Source organism: Oreochromis aureus, linkage group 18 (genome assembly GCF_013358895.1).
Source record: "Oreochromis aureus strain Israel breed Guangdong linkage group 18, ZZ_aureus, whole genome shotgun sequence".
NCBI lineage: Eukaryota > Metazoa > Chordata > Actinopteri > Cichliformes > Cichlidae > Oreochromis > Oreochromis aureus.
This window is the reverse complement of record NC_052959.1, coordinates 64,623-90,350: the sequence shown is the minus strand read 5'-3', so window position 1 is coordinate 90,350 and position 25,728 is coordinate 64,623. Positions and strand designations below refer to the sequence as shown.

The 25,728-nt window shown below is 43.2% G+C and overlaps 1 protein-coding gene across 1 annotated transcript; it reads left to right on the top strand.

The window, feature by feature from the left end:
• The first annotated feature begins 1,640 nt into the window (after window positions 1-1,640).
• LOC116332779 (palmdelphin-like) lies at window positions 1,641-13,305 on the top strand. The gene is made up of 8 exons (XM_031755830.2): window positions 1,641-1,685; window positions 2,142-2,222; window positions 2,560-2,681; window positions 9,322-9,436; window positions 9,529-9,553; window positions 9,638-9,721; window positions 10,771-10,931; window positions 12,287-13,305. Exons 1-8 carry the CDS (start codon window positions 1,641-1,643, stop codon window positions 13,301-13,303), a joined length of 1,650 nt encoding a protein of 549 aa, XP_031611690.1. The 3' UTR covers window positions 13,304-13,305.
• Window positions 13,306-25,728: the final 12,423 nt, after the last annotated feature.

Here is a 25,728-nt window from a genome sequence, read left to right as displayed (position 1 = left end):
ACCTGAAATCATACTTCTTGTAATGGTACTTGTCTGGCTGCATTGTGCCAAGTGGAAGTGGGCTCGTGGTGTGGGGCTGATTTTCAGGTCTTGTAACCGTAAGTCCAGTGAGAGGAACTCCTAATGCTTCAGCATACCAAGACATTTTGGGCAATGTCACATTTCCAACTTTGTGGGAACAATTTGGGAATGACATGGATGAGCAAGTTTGGTCTGAACAGGTTCCTGACATGAACCCAACAGAACACACTGAGATGAATTCAAGCTGAGACTGTGAGCCAGGCCTTTTTCTCCAGCATCAGTGTCGGACCTCGCAGATGTGCTTCTGAATAATGGTCAAAAATCCCAATTAAAACACTTGTGGAAAGCCTCCCTAGAAGAGTTTAAGCTGTTATACCTGCAAAGAGTTGGACAATATTATATTAAACCCTATGGATTCAGAATGGGATGTCACTCAGGTTCATATGCTTGTGAAGGCAGACAAATACTTTTGGCAACACAGTGTATGTGGAATTATCCAGTTCATGATGTATTTACATGTGTAATGATAAAACAATAACACAGAGCTCTGTACCCATGAACAGTGTGATTCTTGTTTAAAGGCATAAACATCTCAGCACTTACATCTATATCTTATCAAGATAACACAAAAAACAACTAATCTGAATTTTATGAAACAAGCTGGAGAAAAGCACCCACAACAGAAGTGGTCTGGTGTGGATCCAGTGCATTACTCAAGGGGAACGATGTGCTCTCTGTGTGATTTGTAACATTTCCCATAAATAAAAAGTTCAGACTTTTCAGTCATTAGAGTCTAAACCACACAGTAGCCCTGCCTGTAGTTGGCAAGCAGATGGTTTACCCAGATTATCAGCCTCGTGAGCAGATTAGCTTAGTGCTTCAGTGACAGGTTACTTGATGGACTTGTAGATAGTAGAAAGTCTCTCTCTGCCTTTCTTTAATTAGAGTGAGACAAAAGTTACAAATGGCTCGAGTAGGGTTAGCAGATGACTGTGTCATAAAGAGTGAACATTGTCAGGTGGCAGTGTGCTATCAGAGGAACAAATACTAAAAAAAATAGTGATGTCACAGTGTACTCAGGGGCTGTTGTGTCCGGGTGCTCCAAGTGCTTGTGTTGGAAACAGCTGTTTCATGCTGCTCATTTCAGTCCCTTCAGTCTTCATATTTTTATGCTTGGATTCTACTCAGGCAGCTGTGCATGAGTCACACTTCAGAATAATGCTTATTCTCTTATATTGAACCTTCAGTTCATCCACTGTGTTGAACAAGGCTGTCCTCCCTTTAAACCAGCTTTCTTCTGATTGGCTGCCCCTTGGCAGCTCAAGGTTGGTGTTTCTGTGCTCACAGCCAGAACTGTGTAACATTCCTGGCCTGCAGTGCACTACTAAAACATTGTAGCGTACAATGTTCAGCATATTTGGTTTCATCGATCATTGTGTGAACGATTGTGTGGATGATTTTCATTCAGGTTAACTAACACTGTAATTAGTTTGAGTTTTTCACTGTGGTTTGGCTTAATGTTGGCGGTGGTCATGTTTATAAGTGATACTGTGAAATAAAGGCGTCTGACAGGTTCTCTTTCTTCTCGTCTCCAGTCTCTGTGTTGATCCTGAAGCAGTATGGAGGAGAGTGACCTGCTCAAGGAGAGGCTCCAAGCCATCACTGTAATGCTCCAGTCCACTCTGAGCAGTCACAGAGGAGACACTTGTGTCTAAAGATATTTGACATTTGTTCACACTTTCGTTTAGAAGTTTTAGAGCATGATGCAGATGTTACTGAGACGTGTACAGTCTGTACCCTTTTTCTTTTTTACTGTACTCTAAAATAAAACACATAACTTAAAAATTATTATTATTATTTAAATAAGTAACAAGATAACTCTTTGTGGCTTTTGACTCTAAAAAATGTAAATTAGTTCTTTTTTCATTTGTTTATGACCTTTTTCTGTCCTTTAACTTTCACTTAACTTTGGAACATTTAAAAATTAAACCTAAATGAAACAGATTACACTATTCTGAGGATTAGATTGGTTTCAATAGATATTTGACTTATTCTGACAGTGCATTGTCAATTGTGTTTTATATATTCACTCATTCAAGCTTTTGCCTTTGATGAAACAGCAGAAGCATCAAATTCAAGAGGACATTAAAAAGAAGAAACTGAAACTTGATCAAGAGAAACTGAAACTGCAGCATCTGAAGGTTCGTCTGAAGAAATGATCGGCTATGACAGCAGATAAAGTGTAGAGCAAATCATTTCATTGGATTGGTGTATTATCAGCATGAACTGCAGAAGTAATCAATTCATTTCAATTCAATTTTATTTATACAGCGCCAAATCACAACAACAGTCACCTCAAGGCGCTTTATATTGTAAGGAAAAGCCTACAGTGTTTTTTTTTAACAGGAATGTCGCAGCAGATGGCCACAACTGTTTGGAGTGAGGAGAGAAAGACAGGACAGTCGTCCTATCTGTTTGCAGACCTGTATTTTTACTTCCAGTTTCAATCCACACTAATGATAATTCTGTTCTGTACAGAAAAAGGCTCTGAGAGAGCAGTGGCTGCTGCAAGACTCCCATAATGGAGTAGACTGCACACAGCAGCAGAGCTTTCTGTCTGACCGGGAACACACCAGAGCCCTGCAGCTCAGCATCCACAGGTACAAAATCAACTCAAACCACCTCACAGAGAAGCACATATCATCACCATAGACTACGCATGGATATTGTTTGGCCTTGTGGGCCACATCCAGCCTTTTGGTGTCTCTGAAATCTAAAGGTCAATGGGAAATTAGAATTAAAATGTAAGTAAGTATAATGCAGCTTGTTCCATTTTAGACATCAAACATTCATTGATCATCTCCAATCAGAGAATGGTGTACTGTGTTTTTTGTAAGTTTGTGAGAGATGTGGGTTTGCTAGCTCTGAAAGATGTCAGCACACAAAAAAGATTGATGCAGAATAATATAGTTTTTAATGAGGTAAATCCTTAAACACAAGGACTACAATTTGAATTGCTGTTACAAGACTAAACATGCATGTTTAGTCTCGTAACAGAATAGGAATAGAAGTAGGAATTCCCCTCTCGCCCCTGCGGGCGGTCTATCCTTCAAGCTCGGGTCCTCTACCAGAGGCCTGGGAGCTTGAGGGTCCTGCGCAGTATCTTAGCTGTTCCTAGGACTGCGCTCTTCTGGACAGAGATCTCCTTTCTGGGATCTGCTTGAGCCACTCGTCTAGTTTGGGAGTCACTGCACCACGTGCTCCAATTACCACTGGGACCACTGTTACCTTCACCCTCCACATCATCTCCAGCTCTTCTCTGAGCTTCTCATGTTCCTTCTTCCTGAGGGCCTTTCCTTCCATGATGGTTCCTCATCTTCCTCCATTTTCTTGGGTTTCTGCTGTCTGAGGTATTCACTGAGCATGCGATGTTTATTGCCTCATCCTGGACTGTGGTGCTGACATTCACCAGTCTCCGGCCTCCTTCCTTCAGCTTAGCATACAGCCTCAGGGTGCTGGACTTGGGGTGAAACCCTCCATGCATGGTCAGGAGCTTCCTTGTCTAGATGTCAGTGGCTTCTATCTCCTACTTTGGCCATCTTATTATCCCAGCAGGGTACCTGATCACGGGCAGGGCGTAGGTGTTGATAGCCCGGATCTTGTTCTAACCGTTCAGCTGACTCCTCAGGACCTGACTGACCCTCTGCAGGTACTTGGTGACTGCAGCTTTCCTAGCAGCCTCTTCGTGGTTCCCATTTGCCTGTGAGATCCCCAGGTACTTGTAGCTGTCCTCCCTTCTGGTAGTTCGATCCCCTCAGTTCTGACTACCTTCCCTCTCTTCGTTATCATCCGACTACATTTCTCCAGCCCGAATGACATCCCGATGTCATTGCTGTATAGCCTGGTGGTGTGGATCAGTGAATCGATGTCTCATTCACTCTTGGCATACAGCTTGATGTCATCCATGTACAGGAGGTTGCTGACAACTGCTCCACTCCGTAAGTCGGTATCCATAGACTGTCTTGTCGATGATCTCATTGAGGGGGTTCAGGCCTATGCAGAACAGCAGTGGGGACGGAGCATCTCCTTGGTAGATCACACACTTGATGGTGACTTGTGCTATGGGCTTGGAGTTGGCCTCTAGTGTTGTACGCCACATCCAGGTGTGGGGCATTGAGTCATAGACCTTCTTGTAATTCAATTCAATTCAGTTTTATTTATACAGTGCCAAATCACAACAACAGTCACCTCAAGGTGCTTTATATTGTAAGGTAGACCCTACAATCATACATACAGAGAAAAACCCAACAATCATATGACCCCCTATGAGCAAGCACTTTGGCGACAGTAGGAAGTAAAAACTCCCTTTTAACAGGAAGAAACCTCCCATTCTACTTTTAAATACTCTAGGAACAACAAGTAAGCCTGCAGTGTGAGAGCGAAGTGCTCTAATAGAGTGATATGGTACTACAAGGTCAATGACGGGAAGCCAAAACAGCCTCAAATAGATAAGATAAGATAAGACAAGATAAGACAGTGGTTCCCAAACTTTTTTTGCCAGGCCCCCCTTTGTTTTACAAGAAAAATGTTCACGCGCCCCCACCACCTAACCCCCCCCCACAAACACATCCTCCAAACACACACACACATATTTTGCTCCATTGCGGTTTATTTCACACCTCAAACATTTAGTAAACGATTAAGCAAATACAAGTAAACGGCAATAAATTACACGTAGTAATAAAATAAACTACTAACTCTTACACTACGTCCACACCTACACGGGTATTTTTGAAAACGCAGCTGTTTCTATGCGTTTGGGCTTTTCGTCAACACGTAAACGGCGTTGCGATTCACCGAAAACGGAGATTATTTAAAACTCCTTTTTTGCGTTTATGTGTGGATGAGGATTACAGAGTTCGTCACGCCACGTCAAAGGTATGTGCCTCTTTTCACGTCACGCTGTGCGCCACGTTATTGTTTACATGAGATGAATTGCAGAATGGCAGATAGAGACAAAATACTGTTACTGTTAATCTATCTGCAGGTTTTACACGCAGTTACTGTCCCTCCATTTAGAAAGGCAGAGGCGTCACGGTGTAATTATTTTACATATAGTTGTTTTTTTTTCCTGTGTAATAATATTCAACATTGTTATCAATACATTTTTCAAAAAATGCCTCTCTGTGCAAAATGGGTTCAAAAACAAAAACAGCTGTGGGATACTGTTTGTCCGTGATTTGAACCGGGGGAACTAATTACGACAGGATCAGCCTGATATTATTTGTATCCCGCTGTAACTTTACTGCATAAAGAGCTAACATGTCCAAAATGTCAGGAGTAGTTAGTTATTACAAGAAGTGTTTGTGAACTAAAAATCAAGAATGTGGGATGTTTGTCCGTGATTTGGAGAGCCCAGCGCGTGCTCCGGATGCAGGGAAACTAATTTTGCAGGGAGACCTACCTTGGCACTTGTGCAGGTGAAGCCAAGGGGAAGATATGCTTCACCATATTTTCCTGTCTTTGGCTTGGAAGGAAGTTGGTTTGGAAACGTATTTGGCGATGCTTCATCTCCTGCTTTGCGTTTGTGTGGGAGCCCCGTCAAAAACCTGTCCATGATGCTAGCAGTGTCCAAGCTTTCTTTTTTTTTCTTTTTCTTTTCATACCGTGCCCCCCCTGCAATGGCTCTGCGCCCCCCCTAGGGGGCGGGCCCCACACTTTGGGAACCTCTGAGATAAGATAAGATAAGATAAGATAAGATAAGATAAGATCAAACTTTATTAATCCCTCGGGTGGGTTCCTCTGGGAAATTCGGTTTCCAAAAGCACAGCACCGACAGAAGTTACAGAACGTGAGCAGAATATTATATATATACACATATATAAATAAAGAGACATATATAAATAAAATATACGAAAGGGATAAATAGAATAAATAGAAATAAGAACACAAGGGAATTGCACATTTCAAGTATTGAAGTCTATTGCACCGTTGACTATTAACAAAAAGTATTGCACAAAGAGTATTGCACAGTGAAGTGAAGAGGCACTACAGCTTAGTTGTCCCCCCCTCCTTTGTCCTCCTGTTTCCCCTCCCTCTCCCCTCCAGAGAGGAGTTAAACAGTCTGATGGCGTGTGGGACAAAGGAGTTTTTAAGTCTGTTGGTTCTTGTCTTTGGGAGAAGCAACCTGTCACTGAACAGACTCCTCTGGTTGTTTATGGCCGTGTGCAGAGGATGCCCAGCATTGTCCATAATGTCCAGCAATTTCTTTAGTGTCCTTTTCTCTGCCACTGACACCAGAGTGTCCAGCTTCATGCCGACCACAGAGCCAGCCTTCCTGATCAGTTTTTCCAACCTGGATGAGTCCTTCTTTGCTGTGCTGCTCCCCCAGCACACCACAGCATAGAAAAGTACTCCAGCAACCAGCGACTGATAAAACATCCTCAGGAGCTTCCTGCAGATGTTAAAGGACCTCAGCCTCCTGAGGAAGTACAGTCGGCTTTGGGCTTTTTTACACAGGTGCTCTGTGTTGCATGACCAGTCCAGTTTGTTGTCCACCCACAGCCCGAGGTACTTGTACTTGTTGACCACCTCCACCTCCTCCCCCTCTATCTGAACCGGCAGTGGACCTTCTCTGGACCTCCCGAAGTCCACAACCAGTTCCTTGGTCTTTGTGGTGTTGAGTTGCAGGTGGTTTGTGTGACTCCATGTGACGAAGTTCCTCACCAGACTTCTGTACTCCTCTTCCTGATCATCCCAGATACACCCCATGATGGCTGTGTCATCTGCAAACTTCTGAATATGGCATAATTCAGAGTTGTAGCAGAAGTCAGAGGTGTACAGGGTGCAGGGAATAGGGGACATCACAGTTCCCTGTGGTGCTCCTGTGCTGCTGACCACAGTGTCAGACATGATGTCCTTCAGCCTGACGTACTGTGGTCTGTCAGTGAGGTAGTTTGAGATCCAAGCGACCAGGCAGGGGTCCACCTGCATCCTGTTTAGTTTCTCCTGGAGCAGACAGGGCCGGATGGTATTAAAGGCACTGGAAAAGTCAAGAAACAGGATCCTGACCGTGCCTTTTCCCTTGTCCAGGTGTGAGTGGGCTCTGTGTAGGATGTACAGGATTGTATCCTCCACTCCGACATCCGCCTTGTATGCGAACTGTAGTGGGTCCTGGGCACGTTGTACCTGTGGTCGGAGGAGGTTGAGGAAGAGCCGCTCTAGAGTCTTCATAAGATGTGACGTCAGTGCCACCGGTCGGAAGTCATTCAGCTCATTGGGCCGGTTCCTTTTGGGGACCGGATGTCTTCCATAGGGCGGGCACTCTCCCCAGTCGCAGACTGAGATTGAAGACTCGTTGTAGCGGCTCCCCAAGTTCAGCAGCACACGCCTTTAGCATCCTCGGACACACCTTGTCTGGGCCTGCTGCCTTTCTGGGGCGAAGCTTCCTCAGTTGTCTCCTGACCTGATCCACTGTGACACTGGGAGACGATTGGAAGGAGGGGGGGGGAGATGTCCTGCTGTTGAGAGAGGGGTTGGAGGAGGGGGGTGTCATAGTGTCAGGAAGGGGGGGAAGCGAGGGAGGTAGGAGAGTGGGGAGAGGGCTCTGTAGTAAAGGTGAGGGTGGGGGGGTTGTGGGCTGGTCAAACCTCTTGAAGAAGTAGTTGAGTTCGTTTGCCTTCTCCACAGTCCCCCCCCCCCCACTGTGCTGTTCTTGGTGTTGTGGCCTGTGATGGTTTTCACACCATTCCAGACCTCCCTCATATTGTTCCTCTCCAACTTCTGCTCCACCTTCCTCCTGTAGGTGTCCTTTGCTTCCCTCAGGCAGCGTTTCACCTCCCGCTGTGCTGCTTTCATCTCCTCCTTCACTTTGCTCCTGAAAGCCTTCTTCTTCATGTTGAGGACAGCTTTGACTTCCTGTGTTACCCACGGTTTGTTATTAGGATAACACCGTACCGTCTTAGCAGGGGCGACCGTGTCCACACAAAAGTTGAGGTAGTCTGTCAGACAGTGTGTCGCCCCCTCTATGTCCTCACCATGTGGGCTCAGAAGCACATCCCAGTCTGTGGTGTCATAGCAGTCTCTCAGAGCATCCTCCTTTTCTGGGGTCCATCTCCTGATGGAGCGTGTTGTGACAGGCTGCCTTTGGACGAGGGGTGTGTATTGTGGCTGTAGGTAAACCAGGTTGTGGTCTGACTTCCCTAATGGGGGGAGGGGGGTGGCTCTGTATGCATCTCTCACATTGGCATACAGTAGGTCAATTGTCCTGTTGCTCCTTGTGGGACAATTCACAAACTGGTGAATAGCAGCCAGAGTAGAATCCAGTGTGGCATGATTAAAGTCTCCAGATATAATAATGAAAGCCTCTGGGTGTTGTGTCTGCAGTCTTGCTGTAACTGTGTGTATTTCCTCACAGGCAGCTGCTGCATCGGCCCTCGGAGGGATGTAAACACACACACAGATCACATGACTGAACTCCCGAGGTAGATAAATATGGCCACAAGCTAACGGCTAGCAGCTCCAGGTCCGGACGGCATACCGATACTTTAACGGAGACGTGTCCAGGGTTACAATATCTGTTGTTAATGTAGACAATGAGTCCACCACCTCTGCTTTTTCCGCTGGCCTGCGTGTCCCTATCGGCTCTCACGGATGTGAAACCACATAGGTCTACGTTAGCCTGTGGCGTTAGCTCGGTTAGCCACGTCTCCGTGAAGATAAACAAACTGCACTCACGGTATAGTCGGTGGTTGTTCAGAGCACACAGTTAATCCATTTTATTCTGTAGCGAGTTCATGTTGCCCATTATCACTGTCGGGATTGATGGTTTGAATCGCCTCCGGTGATCCGCTTTCCTCGCTCCAGCCTTGCAGCCTCTGTAGCTCCTCTTTATCTCAGCCGGGATGTTGTGTCGCATGCCGGTCTGTGCCTTTGTTCTTAGTGCCAGCAGCTCCGCTCTCAAATAGATGAAGGAGCTGGTTCCAGAAGTTTTAAAAAGTGCATCATCCATCTTGTATCGCTATATCTAAGAGGTAGAAGTAGAGTAACTAGAGGAAGGTGAAATAAAGTTTGAAAGCCTAGTCTAAAAAAAGTTAAAAGTTAAAAAAAGGTGCGGTGTTGCAGGGCTACTTGGAAAGGCTGCCGTCACTCCAGTGCCATCTTGATAAAAAGCAATAGCCTTCAGAGGCATTGCAGTTTTTGGCACTTTCACATTGACCACATTTTCAGGCCAGAGGTTACTGTTTCTCATGTGATGTCTTGCCCTGTTACTACCCTGCCCTGCCCCCTCTGTCTACTTAGGATTGAAATGGAGGTGGAGTCTCTGGAGAGAGAAGAGTCTATGATTAGCGTTAATGAGAGTTTTATCCTCAGTAGACTCAAGGCAGTGGAGAAAAGTCCGGAGGACATTATCAAGGTATGCAAACACACATTCTCACAGATACACAGGTGTAGTGTTGTGCTCCCCTTAGTACCTGTTACACTTACTGAGTTGTGTCTGTCTTCTAGGAAGCCAAAAACAGCTTTGTTCCTGGTAAGTCATATAACATCATTTGCAGCATCTCTGGTGTTGGTGAAAGATGAACCCAAGCTAACAGTTCTGTTTTTGTTCTTGCAGAACCATCACACATAGCCACAGTAATCCCTGAATCCTTCACCTCACCAGCCAGTGAACAGTGTGAGCCAAACACACCACGGCAGAGTGAGATCATTCATACACTTAAAAATGTTATATACAATACCACTGAAATACACAAGGGTTTACAAGTTTAGAGCTTAATTTATAGCGTTGCTGAATACTGAAACTATGGCTTAAAGGGGAAGAAAGAAAAATTAGAATTCTGGGTTCTGATAACTGTGGAAAGTTCACAGGTAGATCCTCAAAGACGTACACTGGAACTCAGAATTAAAGTGGACATGAAACACTACACATATAAGAGCCAGTTTACATCATGGAGCCCTGCTCTCCAACTGACAAAGATATGACTCTAACAGTGAAGATGGATTTAAGAAATAAGTGCTTTCAAAAGATGTTTAGCGCCATCTTCTGTCAGCACAGAATGTGACGTCACCTGGTTGGTTGCGACTAATAAACTTACATTAGTTTATGTCAGCTAGCTAGTGACAGAACCGATAACTCTCAAACACTTTTGTGCTGCCCCTGGCTGCAGCAATAAAACCAAGGACAAACTGTCTACTTATACTGTGTGTCTCTTTAATGATAATTGGCTCCATTGTTTGGCTAGCTGCACTCAAACAGGAAAATCTGTCCTCATTTTTGAAGTTCTTTACAAACACAAAGATTATGAGTAACAGCTGGATTTTTACGTTGTAAATTAGCCTTTGTATGTGTGTAGTGTTTCACACATACAATTTTGCGTTCCAGTGCACTCAATCCTAGTTTCTGCACAAAAAACGTGATTCATCATTTTCCACAGATCTTTAAAAAGGACATCAGAAAGTCACATAAATGTAACTTTTTTTACCTCATTAGTCCAGATTCTTTCATCTTCGACCACACATCCAGATACCAGATATACCATATCTCAGAGCTCAAAGTGAACTTTTCCTGTGCTTTATTTTTATACTGTATTTTATATGTATTATCCATTCAGAGTGACCTATGGAGACTTGTATTTACAATACTAACAAATGTACAGGAACATGGATTGAGCTGTGCACCTGGACTGATGTAATGATAATCAGGATAAACTTTAACTACATTAAGTGCATCTGTCCTCTGTGTCCCAGCTCTGTTTAACATGCAGATCAACGTGGCTAAAAATACTCTGACTGGGGAGAGCTCAGTACTTTCTACGCCAGATGTTCCTCTGGAGGACTTTCACCAAAACACCGGGCTCAAAGTTTATGATGATGTCCAGAAGTGTGTTTGCGCACTCAACTCTCAACAGGTATTTTTATTACTCTGAGCCAAACTCTGGCTTCACTTTAAGCAGTGGAGGTGCATGCTTTGTTTTATTCCATTTTGGCTTTGAAACAGATTTGAATGAGAATATTAGCTCCCTGTAACTTTTCATTAGTAATCCTAATACTCCACAGCTGGTAATAATGACAGCAGCATTTTCACCAAAGTCATTATACCCAGTGGGTGTGACTGGCACAGAGCAGTGGACTGGGTGGGGCTAATGTCACACTGGATTAATGTAAAGCTATCTACCTGCTATAGGGTGCCAGAGGCAAACAAAGATTTGTTGTATATGATGAATATAAATGAAGGCATGCATTGTATATGTCAGGGCTCTTTGTGCGGGCAGGCAGAGGTGAGGCTCTAAATGCAGGACTTGAAGACTGAATGCAACTCAAAAACCACAGCTTTATTGCTGGCAGAAACCAAACCGGGGGAAAACACAAACTGAGGATAATCTGAGGCTATGACCCGACACTGACACAAAGAAACACGGGGCTTAAATACAGTGAGGCGTAATCAGAGAATGGAAAACAGGAGGGAGACAAAGCTGGGAGAGATTAGGGCTAACGAGACAGGGGGAGCGAAGCTAGACACACTGACATAAGACATAACCCTTCAAAATAAAACAGGAAACAATTCACAAAGATGCAGACTAGACACAGAACTAGACCTGCACTAACCATGGGACACAAAACCTAAGAACTAAACCCTATACCAGAATAAACTGAAACATAGATTTATAATAATAATCAAAACAGGATAACTAAAGAATCAGACATAAATCACAATACAGAAGAATACCAAAAAACATAAGAAACTGAAAATGCTCAACATGACCCAGAACCGTGACAGTATATCATTTCTCTATTTCAAGAGAGAGAAAACTACAGTAATGAAGGATGCAGCCGACTGTAGTCTGTTATTGTTGGAACCATCTGCATGGTTCTTAGTTTGTTTTTCCTTTTTTTCCTGATCTTTATTTTAATAAATCTCAAAAACTATGACAATAAATAAAGGAGCACTAATCCACTGTCTCTTAAGTGAGTTCTGTATCACATAGTAGCAACTCCAAATCCACAGTCATGAACTCTGTGGCCTCACTAAGCTGCAAAACAGTCACCCACACAAATAAGGTCTGTGCGTGGGGAAACACTGGCATGAACATCTCAAGCTAATATAAATTCCTGTTAGCAATCCTGCTGACAAACTACAGGCATTTTAGCTACGTGTTCATTTTCAAGTAGCTCATGAAGTGACATGATCAGAATACGTCGTGTTAGCTTCTGTTGTGTTTGAATTCCTTTCGGTGTCTGAGTCCTGTTTTTTTTGTATTTCTAGGCATCACGTGACCAGAACGGTGTTTCTGAGCTATCAGCCAATGAGGTGGAACATTTGCTGAGAAGTGCTACAATGCATTGTCAAGTAAAGCACCAAAACTGCTGCGAAAGTCCCAGGACAAGGGAGGAGCAATGGTTTTCCCACTACCGAGATGACAGGAACAGGGTGGAGGAGCATGACCTCGGCAAGCAGCCAGGACACTATGATGTCGTGCAAAGTCACAAAGCAGACAAAGACTTTAGCTGCAATGAAAACAGCCAAAGAAAACCACACAGTGAGCATCACTATAGTAACCAGGACAGCTGTTTTATCAAAAATGACGGCAGGAGCCAGCAAAGCAATCTGACGGAAAGTTGTGTGACGCGCCTGGATCACTATCGCCACCAGCAAGATTGTTACTGTAGTTCATATCCAGTGACAAATTGTCACCGTGTTCAGGAAGGCGGTTCTGCAAGCCACCAGCCCAGTGGCATTACCAGAAGCAGCAGCAGGACTGAACCATCCGGGTGCTGCGTACCTCTTAGAACACATGACCAGGAAACACTAACACACACACAGTTCAGCTACACTCCCTGTTATATTCCTGCTATTGATTATATCAGTGAGGAAGAACAGTACCGCCCACCATCGTACCAGCCGAACAGACAAACTGGGAACAGACACAGAGTACCTTTCCCCCTTACTGGAGATGACCCCCCTTACACAATCCTTAGCATCCTGGACACTGCTGAGCCAATCACAGCCATATTCATGGGTTTTCAGTCAGCGTTGGATGAGAGCCGGCAGGCTCGGGAGTTTGAAGGTTCCCTCAAGGCTGAGCTGGTCTTTGTTGAGGACGATGAAGACTATGATGACAGCAACATGAAGAAGAGCCACGGGCACATTCCAAAGCCAAGTCCAAGCAATGGAGCTGCTGCACACATGCAGGGACTTGGAGACGGACACAGAGAGAGAGCAGTGGGACCAGGCATCAGAAAGATCTGGAAAAAACAACAACTGTGCTGTAGTGTCTGCTAACTGAAAGCCTCCTTTTTTTTACATGGTGCTGCCTAAAATGACCAATTCTCCTCGAGCCCTTAGTGACCGACTGCTTTTATGAAAGAGAAGATGTGAAATCATCTCCAGCTAATAAAAATAGTATGTGACACTGTAATTAAAGAGCCCTGTTTAATTTGGTCAGTCTTTATAACTTGTTCCCCACCAGGCAAAGCTGTCAACGTATCACATACTGCTGTGTGTCTGCTGTAAGTGGACTGTTTTTATATAGCGCTTTTCTACTTTGCTTGTACTTCACCAAATCACACACAATCATACTAGCACTGTTTTCAATGTCTAAGTACTTTTCTGTCTGACATTCACACTTCAGTGAATGCATCAGAAAGCAACTGGGAGTTCAGTATCTTGCCCCAGGATACTTGGGGCTACAGATTATCTGTACCATGCTACAGATTAATGTAAAATGTAAGATGACTTGAAAAGTCAAGTTAAATCCACAAATCTGTCATGCATGGAGAATAAAGACAAACCAAAATAAATTACTTTGAACAGGATTAAATCCAAGTGACACACATGTTCTTACTGCACGTGTGCTAGCAGTGATTTAGCATGTGTGCTCCTAGCTCCCAGTATCTCAAAGCCCAGTCAGTTAGCTCTAACCTCTCAGAATAGCAACTCAAAACTGGACTGTTTTAACATTTACTCACGAATGCTACCAAACAGTTGTTCACATTTATATTAGTTTAGTTTTACTCCCGTCATTGTTACACTGCAGAGCTGCTGGTTGTGACAAAGAACAGCAGAGCAACACCAGCATGATGATGATTGGACTGTAAAATGCTTCACTTTTACTGATTCAAAGCACTCAAATAAGCCCAGTACTGATCGTTAGGATTAGGTTTGGACAGCATATTAGCCTGAATAACTTTGTAGGTTTATACATGTTTTTGTTTGTTTTATTGTTCCCAAAAGTCTATGATTTTAACACGACAGTAATAAATTAACCAAAATTATACATTTCTAAGACGCAGCTCTTGATCTGTTGAGGAGAGATCACATGATCTTTATATGATATTTTCCATATGGTGACAATGCACAGCACACTATTAAGAGTCAGAGTTTAACAGGCTTTTTGTCCGTTTTCAACCAATAAATCATGAAGCTGACACTGAAGGCCATAATGGGTGTAAGCTAACATTTAATGGGTAGTTACCATGAGCCCAATCTAAAATCTTTTATCAGAATTAATTCAAAACAATCTTGGTTTACACACAGACACACACATGGAGGTAATAACATTAATGAAGTCCAAATGAAACAATATTACAGACCAAGCACATATTCCCATAGCAACAGACACAATATTAGGTTTGACCAGTGGAGCGCACTGTGGCTCCCTCTGCTGGTAATAATGTAGTGGAGTGACCTACTTCATGATGAATTCACACTGCACTGTCAGTGAGTGTTTGCATTACTTTCCTGTGCTATGCAGCATATTCTGTTCTGAGCTGGCCCACATGGGTTTAATAATACCAAGAAAATATCAGCTGATAAGAACTGAACAACAACCGGATTGACAAGTGTGATATTTGTTATCACTGGATGGACTAAGCTGCACAACAGCAGCACGGCTGCATTAACACTCACAGCTCAGGCGCAAATGTTTCACTTTTGCTTTCTCCAACTGGAACATTTGCATATGAGAAACAATATTCATCATGGCAGATCATTTCCTGACAGTGGAAGCTCAAACATCTGGTTTGTAAATACCTGACAGTAAAATCATCATTTTCAAAAACAGAATTTCAACATGAGCAGTGTTACGAAATCAGTTTTACCCCAGTTCTTTTATTCGTCGAGGGATCCAGAAATGGCACCGGAACTCAGTAGTTATTTTAAAAAAATCTTTATTCATCTTTATTCATCTTCATTTAAGCATGCACTTCTAGAAGGGAAGACGAGGCCGGTGTCCCTCTGAAACAATCTTCACCCCTTTGTTAGTTCCAGGCAGCTTTATAGAGGCAACCCCATCATAAATCCCCCATGGTGTGCTGCAAACTCTGTGTCTGTGTCTATGTGCACGAGCACGTGAGTGCCTGTGTGTGCGCGCGTACCCGCGTGTCTATGTGAGTGCTCGTGAGTGACTGTGTGTGCATACCTGGTATGTGCGTGCACGTGAGTGAGTGTGCATATAGGTGTGGGAGTATATCAGTTAAAACACCGTGGGTATGTGTCTCTTCCTAGGGGCCTGTAAGGAAGAGGACTCCCTTACTACATTTATTTGTATTATATTATCTGTATAGCACTTTAGAGCACACCTTTCACTTTATTAAAAGCACCTTATCAAGCACTTTATTTAGCATTGCACTTTAAGCATGGATTTAAACAGTAAAACATTTGCACACAAGAAGTTTAAATATTTATTGATTATTTATTGGGAATTTTAAAATCAGTTGGTAGCCTTGATTCAGATCCTGCACAGCTGCTCCTCATCAAGGAATGTGGTGGTTGTCTGTCAGGAGAGAAGAATGGTGATTGAGATTGTGATTAAGGTTTACCAGTAAGGAAAACTAATGCAAGTGTGTGTGTGTGTGTGTGTGAAATCTAGGAAGAAAAGTGGCGCAAATAAGTGTTTGTAAGATAATGATTACTCACCTTTCTTGCCTGTGTCCTCTTCAGGGTGTTTGGGCAAATGTTTCCCCGGGGGTCCAGACACCATTTAAAGGTTCCGGGAGAGACCACTGGTAAAGAGTGTGGTGAATCTTTTTGTGCTTGGGTTTCTGGGTTTTTTTTAAATATTGGGTTTGGTGTAACATTAAAGTGTGAAATATTTATTAATGTGAAAATGTGAAATGTATTTATTTATTTATTCTAATTGATATATTGTATACTGTGGTGGAAGGTTGGGATTTAAGAATTTACCTAAGAGTGGAATAATGGTTTGGTCTGTGACAGCTGAACATATTTAAGGCTGCTGGTTGTCATTAGAGGAGGATATATTGTGCTGTGAAGAAGCTTGACAAGTGAATTGTTGTAAGGAGAGCTGTATGGCAAATAAATACTTTTGTTCCACTGCACTTGCCTTCGTCCCTCTCACTGTGTTTCCAGCCGCTAAGGGCTGCCCTGTTACAGGGCCATAAATACCATCACCCCTCCAGACCACAGTTATCCAGTTACAAATCTACTTCTAAGCTCATGACACAATCAGGCCTTTGTTTATATCCAGGGCAGTGTCAGTGTCTCTACCATAATTCTACATTCTATCTTAACACATTTCTAAACTCTAAAGCAAACTAAACATTCCTACATGTCTAAACTCTAAAATAAGCTAAACATTTCTACAAATCCCCCTTTTTATCTGCCCTATGGCAGATAAAACTACACTAAATCTTTCACCATAATGTTTTCATACTGTGACTCCCCATTTCCCAAAAGTGGTCTCCTGATGTTGGACTTTGTATCAGATTCTCCCACAGCACGATTGATGAGTCTTACGAACAAAGCTCTGATACAAGGCACACAACGACACCCACACGTCACTAATATTGCAGTAAAAACAGACAAAGAAACCATAATTGACATAATGAAACCTTTCCATTGCCCAAAGACAGAGGTCATCCACTCTTCCAGCGAGTTATCCACTCCCGAATGCTCATACATCGTGGTGGACAACGTCTTTAGGCCTTCCAGAGTTCGAGTCACAGAGCTGTCTGGAGCTGTGTTATTTAAAATAAAAGTACACTATATATCCCCAAACATCGCGCAAACACCCCCTTTTTCCCCAACAACACATCTAACGCCATCCGATTTTGCACTGCCATTAAAGATGTTGAAGCCAACTGCTCAGCAGGCCCTTCAACTGCGTCCCTGGTAAAGTTCGCCAGTCTCAGGACATTATAATGCACATAATTGATACAATCCACATTCTTATTTGGAGTTACTGGAAAGAATGCAGAAATTATGGGAAGCTTTTCAAATCCTCCAGCAATTTGGTCCGCTAACTTAAATTCATTTAGGCACACCCCTAGGAACCCCAATAGCATCTCTGTATGTTGGTGATCCTATTGTAAGGTCAAACGATCCTGGTGACTGTTTGGCCAACACATGACGTCTGCGCGTGGCTGTTAGTTGAGCGGTGCTGGGCTTAGCCAGCCGCACCCCCTTTTCTCCTACTAAAACGAGAGGTGCACCTATACGTACCATGGCACAGAGACCAAAAGTCCCACTAGAAATTCTAACATACAGTCTGTACCCACCATAATAATAATACAAACCAGCACGTGCCCACAGGCCTATTTCGGTGCCGGTGTCTTTTGATACCTTGCCTCTGGCCAGGTACGTCACAGTGCACCAATCGGCGATAATCTCCCCAGCCTCATGCTCATGTCTGTCAGGGAAAGATACAGTAAAGTTAAAACATGTTTAGTTGGGTCTTCTCAGTGTGAAAAGACCAAGCACAGTATCATTACCTATTGGTAAAAACAAACCTGCTAACCTAGTACAATTACCTTCAGAAGCCGCTTCTCTGGTGAGTCTGAGCATGCACTCAAATCCCCACTGGTCTTCGGGATATAGAGGAGCTGGTTTTGTGAAAAGATGTTGGCGGGCAGCTGCGCACCCCACACAATCTGAAACATTTTGTTCTCTAGCATTTTGGATGAGCCAGTCTGGCCACAGATTGCTTTCACGATAGCCAGTGGCCATTGAAATGAACTGTTTAGGTTCGAGTCTCGTATAATCTACCTCAAGTATTTGTGGGCCCGATTCTGAAAGTGACAATGGTGGGGGAGGTGTTAATACAATTATTTCAGCCACATCAGGTGCAAATTCTCTAAAATTAATTTTAACCAGACCGTATGGGTCCTTCCCTGAGACGTCTACTCCTATGAATAAGTACACCACGGATCGAGCGGGCCACACAGTGTCATGCCAACGATTCAGTGACAGGGTTAACGGGTTCTGCCCAGCTGAGAAGTCCCACTAAAACCCAAGCTTCTGCCACGCGGTGTCCTTGTACGGGCGCCACGTGCCAGAATACTCCACTATGGTAGACCAGTACTCACACGGGCCCTTCCAATAAGTGTGATAGGGGTAGCCAAGCTTCTAATTATTACACTCTATATCTACCATTGGATTGTAACCTACCCAGACATCATATCCCCGCCATGAACTGTTTAAACCTTTACATTTAATGACAGCACAAAGATCAAATGTATACGAAGCTGTGGACCCTTTAACGTGGTCCAACTCTATACCGCCATAATAATCAAAACACTCATCTGATTTACCTGTTTCACTGCGTTTGGTTTGGTTCGCTTCGCCGTGGCCTGTGATGGTGGAGTCGCGAATGGATTCGGGTCTGTCTCTGGGCAATTCACTTATAAGAAAAATCACAGTTACAATAACAACAGTTATCACACCTAACACTACCGTTTCTCTCCAATTTCCCCTTAACCAGCCTAGACAAGTTGACATGATATAAATTTAGATGAAAGGCTTGTCTGTTTACATCTTTTCCCATGCAGAAGGCTTCTCTGCAGAGCATCAAATCATTTGTGCTGTTCACAAAATCACAATTCCATCGCTGGACTTCCTCTGCGCTGTCACTTTTGGAGTTTGGCACGCTCTCTCCATCCCTCGATTCTGACGTTCCAACGCTGCTGAAGATTTTAAGGCAGAGCACGTCGTACACCTTAGTTGTCTTCCTCAACGTCAACGTCGACACTCTTTCATTTTATTTAAAATTTTGCTGTGCAGAGTCTCCTCATGACGATCTCCTGCACGATGTCTGCTGTGCTGAAGGTGATCTCTGATCCTCCTGATGACTCCCTCCTGGCCTCAGCTCCCATCTTGTAGACGATCTCCTCAGTCACTCCTTCTCGTCATGGCACCTCACGATATCTACAGATTTAAAAATAACACTCCTCTCCCCACATGGCTTCCGCCATGTGTCAACTTCCCAATGAGACATAGAATGTTGCACAGTCTCCCTAAAACAATCTCCAGGGTTTCCCACTTGGAGCAGCCATACTCCAGCCTGTAACCCTGTGTAAAAACATCAGTCAGCAAGTAAATGTTTAGCTTGTCCAACTCCCAGCTCCACCTGGAGCCTGTATCCTGGAAGACAACGTCTGTTAAATCAAACTTCACATTTTCAACCGACTATAGATCATAAGAATAATAAAGTATTCAGCATAAAAGACAAGCATCATGTGCAGGTTTTCTCAAATCATTAAATCACTATTATTGCCATAATTTGTCCCAAATCATGAATCATCCCAATTTATTCCACAATTTAATCGGTGACTTTCCTTAAGCAATGTCACTCCACTCATTTTATCACTATGAGCTCAGTAGTGGCCAGCTAATGAGCCCATATTCAACTATTCCATAAACACTGCATCTCTTATTTGTTTTCTCATGTCACTTGCCTGTTTTCTGCTGAATCCTCTACATGCACTCTTAGAAAAACAAACATTAACAACACAGATGGACAATCCTGGTGGTCAGGCGCAGGTCAACAGGTTCCAGAGGTGCTGTAAAAGGTCATAAAGTTAAGCCTGCTGTAAAAGGAATGACACTGGTTTCAACACAGGATGTGTCTTACATTTTATTCACATCGTAAAAGTAACCTTCACATTCTCCCAACATCACAGTGTAACAGCATCACCAACTCATAACCTGTAAACACAGTTTTCTTCCCACATAAACCCAGTAATCCTGTAGTAGAAAGAACATTAACCATTAGTGTGTCCTGCTGTAACTCACATAATCAAACACATGATTAACTCTCTGCTGTAGAAAAGAAATGTAAATGTTAACGCTGCGCACAAGCCCATGAATAACACACCCCTGATAGATTGACAAACACAGAAAGTGGCATTTAAAAGGTTAAATCGTCACGCAACCTAGGATGCTGCTGTCATCTTCCTGCTCCTGTAAAAAGAAACACACATAAATTCATCCACCCTTTTGTCCTGTCTAGGTGGAGGTTAACCTTGAGTAGTGGTCAAGTCTTGTCAGCTTTTACCAGTCAGGCAGTTTTTTCTCTTTCACTCAGTCATTCATTCATTCATTCTTTGCTGATAGTGGAAATTATCGTCGCATTTTCATTTCCAACCACAGCAAAATGACGTCATTTCAAAAAAGAAAAGAAGAACTTTTAGATCGGATTATCTCGCTGAATCCTTTTTGGGCAGGGACTCTCATTTTCTAATTGTCCCAAATAAGCGGCTTTCTCCAGAGCCCATTGTAATTTTTGGAGAAACTCACTTGCAACGGTTTTCTCGACATGTTGTATAGTGCTTTTAATTCCCGTCGTGCAGATCTGCTTAAAGAAAAGAAATTCACAAACACAAGTCAGTGCACTTGTTCAAAACAAAAAATAAAATAAAAATAACAAACAAAACTGTCAAACAAAACTATCAAACAAAACTCCCAGTGCACTGTCCAAAAAAAACAAAATAAAAATAACAGATCAAAATGAAAAACAAAATTAAATAAAAATACAGAAGCCCGGTTTTAGGACTCGTCCCAGAATATTATTTTTCTAATGGGTGAAAACACACCAAATCTAAAACTTGGTGCCATGGTACAACCTTCCCCATACATTAGAAACAAAAACAAAACAAAAACAAAACAAAAAACAAAAAATCTGCTAGTTTTATTCATTTAAACTCTGGCTGCAGGATTCTGTTCACCCCTGTTATCATGTAACCCAAAATAATACTAATTCAGTCATCTATGTATCACTTCTCAACCCACTCAATAAACCAGACAGGATGATGGTAACAGTATTTCCTACTTAAAATTGTGTTTGATTCTAATGAGCATCATTGCGTGTGTGTGTGTGTGTGTGTGTGTGTGTGTGTGTGTTAGTCGGGTTAATACATTTTCTATTTCTGTGGGTTCTTTATGTACCTTCCCCCTTTTTTCTGAAACAAAACTCCGTTCACTCCAAATTTTGTTTCAGAAACATCTAAATGAAAACCTCTGTCATAGTCAGGCACAGCTAAACCCCAAATGCTTGCAGGTTACCATCGGCAACCACGCTGTGTGGTGTTAACCCCTTCTACAAATATCCTCTGTTGATGTGTAACACTTTATGTATGATTTTGTATTCTCTGTAGTGCATATCACGTGCATGTGTGGTGTTGTCTTTCCATTTTCTCTAACAGTACTCTCGCATACCTCAGTGCTTGTCTTCCTCCCCCTTTTATGGTGGTCTGGACACTTTATCAATCCTCCACTTCAAGGCAGTCGTTTGTCTCCCCAGATTCCTTAACCCAATTTGATTCCCCACACTAAAACAGCATTCCTCTGTCCTCACCTGCTCCTTTCTCTCCATTCTCCTCTCCCACTTTGCCGTCCAATCACAGTCAGTTCTCTTCAGCTTTGTCCCGTGTATGCTCCCACTGTCTCTTTCATTGCCATCTTGCTCCAAACATGGCAAGTGTCAAACTCCAACAATCTTCTCAAAGGTCCTTCACACACAGTGAAGTTGCAGCTTGCTGGAAACGCATCTCCATTCATCCAATCAAGATGATGGATCTTCTCTTTCTGATGCCGTTTGCCCAAAGTGCTGCTGGACCTCTCTGCTCAGGTCTCTGGTATTGTCTCTTGGACTGCTGTCCACTGTTGATGTTCATGCTCGTGCTTCTGGAACTGCACTCTGTGTCTTCAGGGAGAGATTAGCTTCCTTGGAGCTTGCTTTTTCAGGATGAGGACGGGAAGCTGCAAAACAATTCAGCCCAAAAATTCTGGCTGGGTGTTTCTATTTTTTGTTTCTAATGATCTTAACCTATAATTTTCTTCCGACTGCTGCCCGTGGAGAATTGATCCAGGTCCGTTCCCCACCTGTAATCGACAGACTGAGAGACTTTCATTATTCACTGTGACTGGATATGTTTTCATCACTCCTAAAGCAACACATCTCCGCTTATTTTGTTTTGAACTCTATTGACTTTAAAGCGCAACAATGAAATTTTATTTGTTCTTAACCACAAACACAAAAAACTTCTTGATGTTATTGTTAATTATTTTCATCCACCACTGTTATGACTGTTGCCGTAATTATAACATGCAAATTTGAGTGTGCAGGTGCTCCTCCATGATTGGTGCATCCAGGGCGGATGGATCACCGATTGGCTCACGACCGGGAGGCAGCGCATAAGAAGCCACCGCCAGGGACTGCCAGGTCATTCATCCTCGGCCCAACCCAACCGGCAGACCGTTCACTGTGTCACTGTTACTATGTTGGTTAATGTAAGAGCATGTAGGGGTGGACCGCCTTTTTGTTTGATCAGTTTTCTCCTGTTTCTGTTAGGTAGGGAGGAAAGTGATTGTCGTTTGGTTTAGTTCTTTTGAGTAGGTAAGTTGTGTTTATTCCTGAGATAGGCTATCTTTTGTTTGTTGTTTTGGCCTTGGGTTCACCCTGAAGTTATGATATGCTCCCTTCCTTTGTTTAACTGCACTCATTGTAAATAAATCACTGTCACAAAATATTAAGTGTGTGACGTGCTGCTTGGGGTTGGACGGGGATGGATCACCCTTTATGTTGTGGTCTGGCCGCGCCTAGACGGGCCATAACAACCACACTCCAAATTATGTTTTCTTTTGTGTCCAGCAGGTGAAAAAGATGACCTGTAGTGTCACTGCTTCCCCCAGTTGAGACAATTTCCCACTCACACTTCCACACTTTTTATTTTCTTTCTCGCTCTCTCTCTTTTTTTTTCACACCCACACATTAACCTGTAAACTCACTCCTCCAAGCTCATTTTCCTTTCACCCCAACAGCTCTCATACAGTCAGCAAACAAATTCTCCATTCCTCCTTGAATACTTGGTCACCTGTAAATGTCACTATTAATTTTATCAATTTATTTATCATTACTTTAACGCTAATCCACTGTTTAGGTTTATTTATTTATTTTAGTTCACTTTCTCCTATTTGATCACTTTGATTTCTTAACTATCATTATTTCACAGAAAATCAACAAATTTACTTTTTCTCCCTCTTTTGTCATCAAGGAATTCACACACACACACAGGCTGGTCACTCGCCCCCACCTTTCTTCCTCTCTCACACACACACATTTTACTCCTCCTTTGTTCCACCTGTGAACCCGCCCCTCGAGGCTGGCTCACACACACCTCATGCTTCTCGCAGTCCCATTCAAACTTTCTGCGAGACACCTTCTCTGCTGATACAGGACAACGCCCTGATCAGCACAAAGAGCGGGTGCCGTCCGCTTTTGTACGCCTCAAGCTAACTAGGATAGTTAGGCTCACGATCTTCAGATCGTGCCACATTTGCCTCACGAATTATTCAAACTGCGCCACGGACTGGATACCGCAGTTTCTCTTCCCCATAAAAATAAAAACCAAATTAAACCCCCAATTGACTTCACAGTTTGCAACAATTCACGACACGGCCTCCTGCACTAAAACGATTTCTACACACCACAAACACACATTTTTTTAGACCCAAATTCTTTTTGTTACTTTAATTGACTCTCAGCGTGCTTCAAAACGACACGCCCGACTCTAACGGCGCTTTCCACCACACTAGTTATTTTAAAAATCGCATCTTTACTAACGCTGCAGTCAGTGGGGTGAGCCAAGCCGTCGTGCTTTCACTGAGTGACTGTGTGTGCATGTGCGGTATGTGCTGTGAGTGTGCATACCATGAAGCAACTTGCCCCCACTCTCATGCAGGTTATCAACCGCGACTAGGATCCAACACCTAGCTTTAGTTATTTAAGGCGTCCCGGTCCCCTAGGTAACCACCCTGGAATCTCCTGTCCCACAGGTCCTATCCCAGCGTCCGAGAATAGGTGGAGCTACCAAGCCCGGACACACACAGCCCTCAGCTGGCGAGGAAGAGTAACACGTGACAGGCCTTTCAGCCCCGCTTTCTAACTAATAGTAACACACGTTTCCTGCTTTAACGCACGGAGGACGGATCACACACCGCCACTTTTTCCTAATAACTAAGATGGATCACACACCGCCACGGATGAAACACCGATTCTATTAATTACTAACTAAGACGGATCACACACCACCACTAAAACGGATCAAACACCGTTTCTTTAACATACTGAGTGAAATTACACTGAGATACGCTGAACTTAGCGAACAGATAATTTAGGCTTTAAACAATATGCACGGTTCGAAAATAAACAGGTCGTGCTTACCTTTTAATCATGTGAGCTAGCTCTCTGTTCGCCTTGTTTCACGATCTCAGCTCTGCCAATTCATCCTCTCTGGGCCTCGTGCGAATCCCAGGATTTCGGCACCAAAACTGTTACGAAATCAGTTTTACCCCAGTTCTTTTATTCGTCGAGGGATCCAGAAATGGCACCGGAACTCAGTAGTTATTTTAAAAAAATCTTTATTCATCTTTATTCATCTTCATTTAAGCATGCACTTCTAGAAGGGAAGACGAGGCCGGTGTCCCTCTGAAACAATCTTCACCCCTTTGTTAGTTCCAGGCAGCTTTATAGAGGCGACCCCATCATAAATCCCCCATGGTGTGCTGCAAACTCTGTGTCTGTGTCTATGTGCACGAGCACGTGAGTGCCTGTGTGTGCGCGTACCCGCGTGTCTATGTGAGTGCTCGTGAGTGACTGTGTGTGCATACCTGGTATGTGCGTGCACGTGAGTGAGTGTGCATACCATCTCCCCTCCAGACCACAGTTATCCAGTTACAAATCTACTTCTAAGCTCATGACACAATCAGGCCTTTATTTATATCCAGGGCAGTGTCAGTGTCTCTACCATAATTCTACATTCTATCTTAACACATTTCTAAACTCTAAAGCAAACTAAACATTCCTACATGTCTAAACTCTAAAATAAGCTAAACATTTCTACAGCAGCATTTGTAAACCTTTTTGTTCTGATTCACTCTCCATTTTGATACTGTCTTTAAACATTTGCCTGCAGTGTGTGAAACGACGAGCATGTAGAAAGGCATGGAACAATGATGCTAATAAACCAGCTCATCCTGTGTACGCTGCTCTGACCATTTAATGCATGTGCGACATTAATCCTGTGTGACACGAATCAGCTCAGACGTCCCCCACAGAGTCATGCTGGATATCACTCTCTGTTAGTCGCTCGTGTCATTAAAGAACTATCCAGGAGTTTAACGTCATTAATGCAGGACCCGTATCACTGGCTTTGGCACACAGCAAACACAATGAAACTGTCGTTAGTGTTGAGGCTGCAGGACACCAGGTGTAAAAACACTGATCCTAAAACTCTCTTTCTCCGTCCACTGGCTGAATGGGCAGGGAGGAAGAGTAACACGTGACAGCGGTGTACCCTATATATAGTCATGTTCATGTTCTTCATGTTTTTTAATTATTATTACAGCCAGCAATAATTTGTTATTAAAGTGGTACCACTGTATACAGAATTTATATTCAAAGTTTATCAGTT